Raw genomic sequence first — 11,166 nt, 5'->3', positions numbered from 1 at the left:
ATAATTAATAATTATTAATACACTCCTTAATGAGGATATCGTGGATAGAGAAGGTTAGAAATGAAGAGGTATTAGAAAGAATGGAAGAACAGAGGACTTAAGGAAGTTAATAGGAAATGGGCGAAATGGGAGTTAAAAGGAGTAGAGGTAGATCTAGATTAGATTCATCACCATCATCATAAGGTCGTCAGTCCTAAGACTGATTGGATAGCTCCACTGTTTCCTATCTTGAGCTCTAGATTAGATTACTGTTCGTAAATAGTTAAGGATGTGGGATGTTTTAGGTTTAGAGAAATGCGAAGATTAGCTCAAGGTAGGAAAGAGTGGAGGTGCGTGTCTAACGAGTCTTTGGACTGACGACCTTATGATTATGAACTGAGGATGGCACCTTGAGTGTCGAAACGAGCATGTATGTTTAACATAGAAACTTTAATTGGTATTTTTTTGAATAGAATTTTGTTAGATTTAATGGACCAGGAATCTTTTTTAACGCATTTAGTTATTTACAGACATTAGTTATTTAATTACAGAACAAGTGTTACACGAAAACTATTAAGTGATTAATAGACAAATTAAATGTAACTTACAGGGGTTATAGCCAACGCTGTTAAGAGGAGAGCCACAAACTCTAACTGTAACAACGGAAGTTCCTGTTTCTGCATTTATAATAAGCAAATGTCCTTCGGTACTGCCTGCAGCCAAAGCCATTCCAAATGGATGAAAAGTTAAAGAAATGCATTCGTATCCCACCTAAAATTGGCATAAAAATAATTTCATGCCATGTAAAAAATATAATGTAAAAACTAACGTGAGTTGTCCAAATTAATTTGTGTTTTCGCCAAAGAGCAATAATTTTATCGTGTCCAGCAGTGGCGAAAACTTCATCATCTGGATGTACTGCCAAACCCCATAGTTGTCGACTATGTCCAAATACTATCTGTAAAAGTGTTGTAGGATTTTAAAATCGATTTTGTTCGATATTGCTTAAGAAGGTGTTATTGGACAACAAAAATTTTTTAATGCGGTGGTTAATACCGCAAGATATGAAAGCGGAACCAAAGGATCATTCCGACTCTCTTTTTTTTCTTAAAAAAAAAATTAACTTCTGACCTTATTGCTACCCATTTGAGGCAGAGATTTTACAGTGACAGTATTACCCACGTTTGTTTTTGTTTAAAAATAATAATTTAATAAGTTATAATGTTATTAAATTGTTTAAACCATGACAAACGTCACCAGTTTTTTTTAATTCTTCAATTATCCGTTTTATTTTTCTATATATATATATAGACACACGTATCTTGCATTTGATACCAATCACGACCGCGTATACACGATACTCGCGAAATGCTCGTCTAGAAGAGCTCAAACCTTCTCACCCAAAAGTTTCACGAAAATATGTATATTCTTATGGTGAACATTTCAGTCACGCAAGTGTAAGCCGTGTCACCGTCGTCCAGCAGTTTTTTATAATTAACGCAGAATTATTGAAATGGGGACCCTAGATAATTTATTCCGCGAGGGCACATTACATGAAAATGTTGAACATAATGTAAACTAAACCGACCAACCTCTCTCTATATTAAAAGCTACTAAAACCTCAATTTCAGAATATGTATAAGGATTTGATTATCAGCGTATTATTATAAGATCCTATTGAATGTATTTCCATTTCAAGTAATACGTATATAGAATAATTAAAGTAATATGTGAACGAATATTAAATCAAATATGAAAATTTACAATACATCTGAGCCAAAATTTGAACAAGGTTGTAAGTTCTAAAATTTTGATGTAAAACTTTTAAAGACAGTATATTACGATTTTGTCTGTCACGAAAAAGCATTACGGCCGCGTGGAGGGGGTAGACGGTATATCTCGTGGGAAGAAGTGGCGGCGGCGGAGGGAGAGAAAGGCTGGCCACGGCGGAGAGAGGGCAACGGCTGTATTAGATGGATATATTGCGCAGCCGCACGGAGAGCGGGGAGTCCGCTAGAGTCCCAGCGGCGTGTGCTGTGCTCAGCTGTTGTTTTCTTACCTCTGCTCTCCATGTGGTTGGGCATCATTGCCTCTATTTGCGATTTAAAGACCAATTAATTTGCGGTAAACCTGTGAAAACGAAATATATGTTGAAACACATAGTAGAAGTGAAACTTCAACGGACAAGTGGAAAAACGAATGGAAACGAACAAGTGCAAAACCGAATCCCAACAAAATTTTTACTTGAAGTTTTACGGGCAGGTTGAAGATTCACTTCTATTATGTGTCCCAGCATACATTTCGTTTTTTTCCGTCTGACTTTCACATCTGCATACATGCTAACAGTTTTATCAATGTTACTCCTTTAACCTAATTGTTTTATAATAAGTTAAGGTGTCTTGATAATAATTTAAGGGGTTTTAATGTCACGGAGTTCCAAATAATTTATCTCGTCGGTAGCTACGTCACTGGTAGTACCTGTGACCTACGTTACTAAGGATATACATTTGTCTTATTAGAGTTTGAAAGGAGCAAGAAACGGAAAATGAAATATTGTTTGCGGGATCTTACTTGATTAAACCTTCTTTGCATAGATCCTTCCAGTATATTATTTTTAGTTGTCCCAACGTAAATGTTTCCATCATTCCTTCCAGGTCTTTGAGGATAAATGGATCGAATTCCTCCAGCAGATTCAGGCAACTAAAGAAATTTATTTTAAGTCAAGTAATTTAAAATAGGTATGAAAATTAAAGCAACCTTTGTATCAGTAATTCGTTTGTAATTTTGCAGCGAATCCCATGCAGCAATTCGTCTGTCTTTTTCACCTCCAGACAGTAACGTCCCTTCGGATAACATAATCAGAGAGCTTACTCCTTTGTTATGAGCCTAGATGAGACAATTGTTGCAATACCAAATAATAACTATTTACTTATCGCTTACCTCATATTCCATTCTTACAAAATATGCGCCATCACTGTCAACACTATAAACGGTAATAAACCCATCACTATCTGCTGTTATAACATCACCGTCTTGTTCAAACTGGAGGCTAGTGATTACGGTTCGAGATGGCTGAAATGTTAGCCAAATTTAACAGTTTTAATTGTTTCAGTATTTGTCAAGTTTTAATTGCAATATTACAATATCTTAATTTAACATAATCGGAAAATGATTCGCATGGCCGCTTCTTACCGGTTTGATAATATCGGTTCTTTCAAAGAATCCATCCTTCCTTCTGTTCCAAAAAGTCAAATGTCCTTTACCATGCGTTATTAGTAGGTTGTCATCCAAAGGATGAAAAGCTGCTCCTGTTAGTTCTTCTTGTAACGTCTTAAAAAAATATCAGTCATAGTCAGAATAAAACTCACTCGCTGTATGTGGACGAGAGTGCGGTGGAAAAATTAAAAGAGTTTGAGAACAGGTATTAGAGAGAAAAGGTGAGAAATGAACATTTATTGGAAAAAGAAGAAGAACAAAGGGCACTGTGGAGGTCAATAAGGAAAAGATCTGAGACATGAAGGATTGTTTAGAAACACATTAAAGAACAAGGGGAAAGGGGGACAGAGAAAGCTTTTGATTAAATAATGTTCGCAAAGAGTTAGGGATATCGGATGTCCGTGCTTTCGGGAAATGAGAATATTGACTCCGGATAGGAAGTGGAGATGTGTGTCTAACAAGCCTTCGGACTGACGACTTTAAGATAATATGATGATCCACATATATGTAAGGTAGAATATCTAAAGCATTCCACAAATACTTAAATCATCTTTTGCTGTTGATATTTTAGTTGTACACTGTGAAACGTTGTTGATAGTACAAGAAAATTAAAACTACAAGTTTTTAAATGCTTAAAATGTTTTATATTATATTATTCTTAAATAATTTTTGCTTAATTACGTAAAACCCTAAAGGTTAAAAAATGCAAAATGATAAAAATATATATGAATATTAAGACACACATTTTTTATTTATAACTGTGTTAAGTTTTAGTGTAGTTTAGCTATCGTTAGTGTATGTTTTTAAATTTTATGGCAACAAATGGGTCGTCATTCATCGCACTGAATAGGTTTTTTTCTAGCATGGAATTTTAACACTATAAATGCAAAATATTTACAAATCAGACTTTATATTTTAAAATTTTCCTTCTAATAATAGCAATATTTACTATTACAATCTTATTAGGGCGTCATAACATTTAGACATATCTTTTTGATTATTATCATAACACTTCAGTAAGCAGAAGAAAGGGTTGTTTCAATATCCGTTTATACACAAAAAGAACTTTTAAGCAAGGCAATTAGGCGCATGCAAAATGTAGCGGTTATTATGCAGATGACTTAGCCGCTAACGTCCACAAAAGGTAAAATTATGTATTATTAATGAGTAGTTAATAACAGCCTATTAACAAAATATGCCATAAAAGTTTTGACGCAAAATAAAAAATAATAGTGGTTATTACCGCAACTTTTCCGAGTAAGTGTCCCCATTGCCACTGCCAAACTGATAAAATGCTTTCCCTACCGGCGTCTACAGCCATCACGTAACTTCCTCCATTCTGAAATTAATGTTTTCAATGTAACAACTACGACACTAATTTATTTTTTGTACTACTAAACAAACGAGCAGTGATATGTACATAAATAATTCATTATGTTCTTACTAATTGGGAAAATGCAACGGCCGAAACTCCGCCTTCAAATTCTCCCATGCCAAAAACGTACAATGTTTGAAGTGTTTCCGTACTCCATATCCGGATATGAGCTTGAGTTTTCCTACTTCTTCCTGCTCTTTGACCACTTGCTACCATTTCTCGGGAAGGATGTAAATCCATACTAAAAAAACTTTTCGTGTTTCATCCTCATCATTTATCAGTTACTACTGCCGGTGGACGCTTAGTCCCCCTGGCATACGCACTAGTGCAAGGCTAACAGAGTGGAAGGACAAAAAAACTTTTCGCTGTTTTATTCCCACCAGCCACTAATGTTGGTGGGCGGGCAGTCCCTCCGAACTACGCCGGAAGACCCTCTTCAGTCTCCTTTCAGGAATCGTGAGAATGGGTGGGTATGTTTCGGGTGATAAGACGGACGAAATGAAGACAGAAGAGAATGAAAGATTGTGTGTGGAATATCACTGCCTCAGCATTTGCCTAAGAATCCAAGGAAACCACAGAAGAACTTGGACCAATCCACCCGAATGCTAAGCTATGGATTAAACCTCCAGGTCATGGCGCTCGGTGGGCGGAAGAACCTCTCTTCAGCCTCCTTTCATTCGAATTGTGGGGATAGATGAGTGGCGGATGGGGAGATACAGATCATAGAAGAGATGGAAGAAATGAAAGATTATCTGAGGAATGTTACTTCCTGAGCATTTACCTAAATGATTCAAGCAAACCACAGAAAAACTTAAACCAGGACAGGGGAAATGAACCAGTGTTCTCGTGAACCCTACGCAGTGTTATAATCATTCCAAATAAACACTAAAACATCCAAAAATCCACAAAAAGTTTAGTTACCTAAGACGCATTTCGACAACCAAGGTGTCGTCCTCGGTTAGAGACTAAAATAATCTTAAATCTAAAGCTTGTTGTACTGTTATGATCTCTCTCTAAGAATTTTAACAGAAACCAATAAAATCAGCAAAATTAAATTTAATAAAAAGGGATACGTATTAAGGGTGGGGTTTGTGGAACGTCACACTAGTGAAACTAATTGATGGTTAGCACAGCTAGGAATAAACGTTTAATATCAAACAGGACGGATGAGCTGCATATTGTGCATGCTTCGTTAAACCACCTATTAAATTAAACACCTTGATGGTTAACAGGCAAAAGAGAAAACCTATAAATTGGAGTCGTTCAAAATCCATAAGAACTAGCCATACTTCCTGAAAGCACGCTTCGACTTTATTGAGCATGGGATGTGTGACTCTTTTCAGATTATATTACGATTATAATCTGAAAACAGTTTGGGATAGAACCATTATCCGAGTTGATAAGGCTGCCTAAACCATCTAATCATTCTGTACAACTGAACAAAATTCCACATAAAATCTCCTAGAGTCCCTAACCAAGAATAATACCTGTTGTTTAAGCTTTAAGTTTTTTACACGTGTGTAATTTGGGTTTTGTAGTTTTATTTATGAATAATAATAATAAAAATATTTGTCTAGCTCAAATAGTAAATAAATGTCGAATAACTAGCTTTCCAAAAAACAATTTCCACTGCAAATCTATTTAGATATGCCTGGAAGGCGGTTCACCTGTGGATGACGTGTTAATGAGGGTAGAAGTCCACTCCATGACAATATAACAATATAATAGTAATAACAGTAATGAATAGGTATATGTACTCACTTACCACATAATATCTTCGGTGTGGTCAGAATAATGTCTTTGTGTTTCTTCATCTCTGTCATACATTATAGCTATTGCTGCCACGTAATAGAGAAGTTCACCCGTAGGCAGAACCCACATGTTTTTTCTGGAATCAGTTCCGCGATAACCGTAACTAATAATTATTAAGAAAAAGCAACCTTACACTGAATTGAAATTTTTAAACTTTGCCCTATCATACATTAGCATACTAAAAAGCCAGGGAACGCAAAGGCAACAAATATGCAAAAGGATCAACAGTAATCAAGGAAGTTGTTGATTTTGAGGATCCTAATTCCGCGTTGAGTGTGCCGACGTGTCGTCATCAGCACTACAAACCAGCTGCCCTACTTTAAGTGAGCCATGAAATGCCCCGTAGAATGGGTGTCAAAACCTAGTTAGTGTTTATTTTATTTAATACTTCATCCATTGATTTCCAGTTCCTAGGGGACGCGAAACTAATGCAAGGGAGACGCACAGCTGTTACCAATATGATTAGCTATTTACCATTAATACTTCTCACAGCGGACACGCGTATCTAATGTGGGTTTATCAACGCAAGACCGTCCCGCTACGAAAAGTTTTACTAGTTTATTTATAGAATCCATTTTTTACTTTGGATAAGTGTATTTTTTTGTTCATTATTATCATAAGGTCGTCAGTTCTAGGACTAGTTGAACACGCACCTCAACTTTTTCCTATCCTGAGCTAATCCACGCATTTACCTAAGAATAGAACATCCCACATCCTTAACTATTTGCGAACAGTAATCTAGTAAGCTAGGTCTACCTCTACTCCTCCTAACTTCTGTTTCTGTCTCTAATATGTCTTTAACTAGACCTTCATGCCTGAGAAGGTGTCTTATCATTATCAACCTATCTCGCCTATTTCTTATTGACTTTCATACAGTCCTCTGTTCTCCTATTCTCTCTAATACCTGTTCATTTCTAACCTTCTCTATCCACGGTTTCTTCATTATTCGTCTGTAACACCACATTTTTTCGAACGCTTCTAACCTTTTCTTTTGCCGCGCCCCCGTCTATATTTCGCACCCATACAACGCCGTGCTCCAAACATACACCTTTAACAATCTTTTTCGAACTTCTAAATTAATCGTTCGCGAACATAGAAGTGACTTATTTTTATTGAAGGCGACTCGACCCTACGCTATCCTCTGCTTTATATCCCTACTACTCCTTTCGTCCTGACTTATCTGACTTCCTAGATACCTAAAATCATTCACTTCTTCTAATTTTTTGTCTCCTATCTTTATATTCGCTCTCTCCCTACCTTTCCTCCCTTGCAAAGCAGTATTTTTGTTTTACTTTTTTTATTTTCATACAATTCTGCTTTGTCAACACCTTTTCCATTTTATTTAAAGCTATCTCTAACTTCTCCTTCTAGATACTAATACTGCTATATCATCTGAAAATCTAAGTATACTGATCTTTTGCCCCTGTATATCTATCCCTACAGTTGTACTGCCTTTGATGATGTTGATCGCGTTTTCGATGTATAGATTAAAAAGTAGCGGTGACAGTGTGCATCCCTATCGGACTCCCTTCCTAATATCTACTTCTCTTCGTTGCAGCCCCAGCTCTATAACTGCCTGTTGCTCTTTATACAAACTAAGGATCACTCTTCTATCTGTATAACTCATCCATCAGTATATTTAACATCTTGTCCCATTTAACATTGTCGAAAGCCTTTTCTAAATCCAAAAATGTAGGTACGCACTCTTTCCTTTTCCTATCGTTTTCTCTATTGTTACTCGTAAAGCTAGCACAGCCTCCTGCGTTCCTCTATTTCTTCTAAACCCAAATTGATCTTTCCCTAACAGTTCTTCCGTTCTTTTTTTATTTATTACTCGTGAATAAAATAAAACGCATTACAACGTTTCAAAACATTTTTTAAATATTAACTAATATTAATGTAAAAATATTTCTTTGTACTACTGATAAATCATAAGCTGCAGAAGCAATATTGTAGAATTAACAATTAAAAGCATTCTTGATGCATTCTAAAAAAATAAAAGTAGCATTTATTCAATATGGGATGAAGGAAGGTGCTTTGTATAAATAGTGAACTAAAACTATTTGTGATAGAATAAATGTAATTTATTAAAACTATTAATGAAAATTAATAAATAAATAACATGTAATAAATAAATACATAAACAAGCAAACAAAAGAACAATTGAAATAGGAATAAAGAGGAAAACAAAACGGCTGATTGCAGTTATTATTGCGTTTTGATTACCGGTTTAATTACTACTTAGGCCATTAAAAAAGGTCGTTAAAAAGAATCCTACAACTTTACCTACTCAAGGTACTTTTTTCTGAATAGTGTTTATTCCTGAAAGACATGAAAGTGGCATATTTTTAGCGCTTTTATTGAATCTTGCATCAGGGCGCACCCTTAATGCTTTCGATAAGCGTGGCATGCAACCGATAGAAAAATCTGCATAATGCTGATTGCGAGTAAGTGTAGTAAAAATGATGAATTTTTAAAGGATACACCCATTCCAATTGCATTTTCCTGTCCGGTGGTGTGTTATCGGCTGGAGCATGATGGATAGGTGGATAAAAAGTCCTTCGCAGTCCTCTAATCGTGATTCGAGCTGGTTCTTCTTTTAGAACTTCTAGAAGTGTGTAATCTACAAAGAGAAATCCAGTAACTCATAAACGAAATGATTCGGTTAATAAATCATTTATAATCCCGTTTATGATTCAGAACATCATTCTAGAATTCGTATTATTCGAATCAGGTCAAGCCAGTTCAGTAATAAAAAAGGCGGTCTGGGTGCGATCCAAGAAGTTCTCAGTGGAAACAATAAAAATGTCATCATTAATTTATTATATAAATTTAAATATTTCTAACATGCAATAATAATAATATTACTCAAAAGATGTTTGGATTGTGCTTTAATAGATAGTAGGGTAAGGATGCCGAATATGAGATAGTCGGCAAATATGAGATAGATACGTGTGCTAGTGCTTTCCAGTCCGAGGCGAAGTTAGGTTGTGTACGCACGGGTTTTCAGAAAACCCCAAAACCAAATTTTTATCATCAAATGTTTACAAAGTATGCTACAACTGTATTAATTACACTAAATGATTTTAATTTACTGTCACTGTATCAATTAAATCGTGAATTTTACGATACATTTACAGTTTTGTTGCATTTTCTTTATTAAGAAATAATAGGCAGCCATTTTGTTGAATGTAGATGTTTTCCTAATATGAGATACGCAGGGGCTCCTAAAATGCGATATCTCATATTAGGATATATAAATATACAACTGTTTGAAAAATCTGTTTTTCTAGATGGCGTCGATCAAGGAAATAATAGTTTTGTTTTTGATGCTGTTTAATAAGTGCCATTATATCTATGTACGTTACATACATATATTAAGTCGTACTTAGACCTATTTATGTAGGAGTATGATGTTGTTAATTAGAAAATATAGCCAATAAAACATTTAATTTAAATTGATTTCTTTTCTTTTTCTCTAAATCTAAAGAACCTAATATGAGATATTATCTCACAACCCTCAGTATCACATAATAGGAGACCATTTACCTGAGACGTAATTTCTGAGCTTTTTAATATTTTTTGAAATAAAAAAAATGTATTATACTTATAAGTAAACGGTCCCTCACAAATAAACTTCATTAAATACCCTATCGAATATTGCAGTTTTCATAGTGATAAGTGAAATAATTTATGTTTCATTGCCAAAAATAAAAATGGTATCTCATATTCGGCATCCTTACCCAACAATTTAAATTGTAAAATTGAGGTAGTTTATCGTTCTACTTTAATTTTTTGATTTTTCACAAAAATCGGCGGAACTAATTTTGCTGAAAACTTAATCAGTTTTAAGTCGCATGATTATGCAATTGGTCCCATGCCCATATCATTTTTCATTCTCAAGATAATACATATACGCAGGCATTCACTTAAAAACTGTAGCATTCGACTTTAAGCATTTGGGGATGTGTCAAAATTTAAGATTCACAAAATCGGATTCATTACTATAATTTCCCACTGGGAAGTTAACTAGGCACTTTTCTGTATTAGTTTGTTAATATGCTTGTAACAAATAGGTTTTTAAAGTTTGATGGATGCAATAAATTATTATAGTTACGAGACAGGCTAAAAGGGAGTCAACGCCTCCTCGATATATGTACATATTTATACTATTTCACACTTTTTGTTAAATTTTTATACCATTTTGTTCAATTTTGATAGCTTACCTTTACAGAAATTTTTATTTACTTTGTAGCGCAGTAAATTTAAAGAACTACATATTAATTTTGGACAATCGATAGTTTACTATACTTTTAGATTTAAACATTTTATTATTGAATATTGAAATAAATTGGTGCTAAAGTATTAGTATTGTGAAGAAAGTCTGTAATGTAAACATTATTATGTAATTTACCTACCGTTACTTCTTATAATTTCACTTTCTGGAGCGTACAAAGCTCTTGGTCTACTTTTACTCCTTGCTCTTCTTTGTTTACTCATATCTTCCACTAAAGCCGTTTGGGCAATTCGAGACCTCGCTCGTCGTGGTGACATTACCACAGCATTTACTCCAGTCCCTATATAAAAAGTGTCGACATCGGCGAATTCGTTTCGCAACTGCGAAAAGCTTCTCACTTCTTGCCCTGATACGGTGTACATTTTTTTGGCACCAGTTATCTTTAATACTTGACCTAGATCCTCGACCACCTCTTCGAAAGGCTGAGTCGTTCGAAGATTCAGGAGGACCCTACACTAAAAACCGACGGCACTTGTTTAAGATATTC

General features: G+C 34.9%; 1 protein-coding gene across 2 annotated transcripts in view; it reads right to left on the bottom strand.

The window, feature by feature from the left end:
* Positions 1 to 11,166, bottom strand: part of LOC108732488 (echinoderm microtubule-associated protein-like CG42247) — a 57,954-nt gene that overhangs the window by 14,636 nt on the left and 32,152 nt on the right. For both annotated transcript variants that reach the window (XM_018463331.1, XM_025976853.1), the window contains 11 exons: positions 10,801 to 11,134; positions 8,867 to 9,005; positions 6,336 to 6,485; positions 4,640 to 4,811; positions 4,439 to 4,534; positions 3,172 to 3,309; positions 2,920 to 3,051; positions 2,737 to 2,865; positions 2,551 to 2,679; positions 809 to 937; positions 588 to 750 (listed from right to left, as the gene is read on the bottom strand). In XM_018463331.1, the coding sequence (XP_018318833.1) occupies positions 588 to 750; positions 809 to 937; positions 2,551 to 2,679; positions 2,737 to 2,865; positions 2,920 to 3,051; positions 3,172 to 3,309; positions 4,439 to 4,534; positions 4,640 to 4,811; positions 6,336 to 6,485; positions 8,867 to 9,005; positions 10,801 to 11,134 (1,711 nt within the window). The remainder of the gene's footprint in view (positions 1 to 587; positions 751 to 808; positions 938 to 2,550; positions 2,680 to 2,736; positions 2,866 to 2,919; positions 3,052 to 3,171; positions 3,310 to 4,438; positions 4,535 to 4,639; positions 4,812 to 6,335; positions 6,486 to 8,866; positions 9,006 to 10,800; positions 11,135 to 11,166) is intronic.

This window comes from Agrilus planipennis, unplaced genomic scaffold (genome assembly GCF_000699045.2).
Source record: "Agrilus planipennis isolate EAB-ADULT unplaced genomic scaffold, Apla_2.0 scaffold23, whole genome shotgun sequence".
Taxonomy (NCBI): Eukaryota; Metazoa; Arthropoda; class Insecta; order Coleoptera; family Buprestidae; genus Agrilus; species Agrilus planipennis.
The sequence above is the reverse complement of the archived record's forward strand: the minus strand, read 5'-3'. Positions and strand labels throughout refer to the sequence as shown.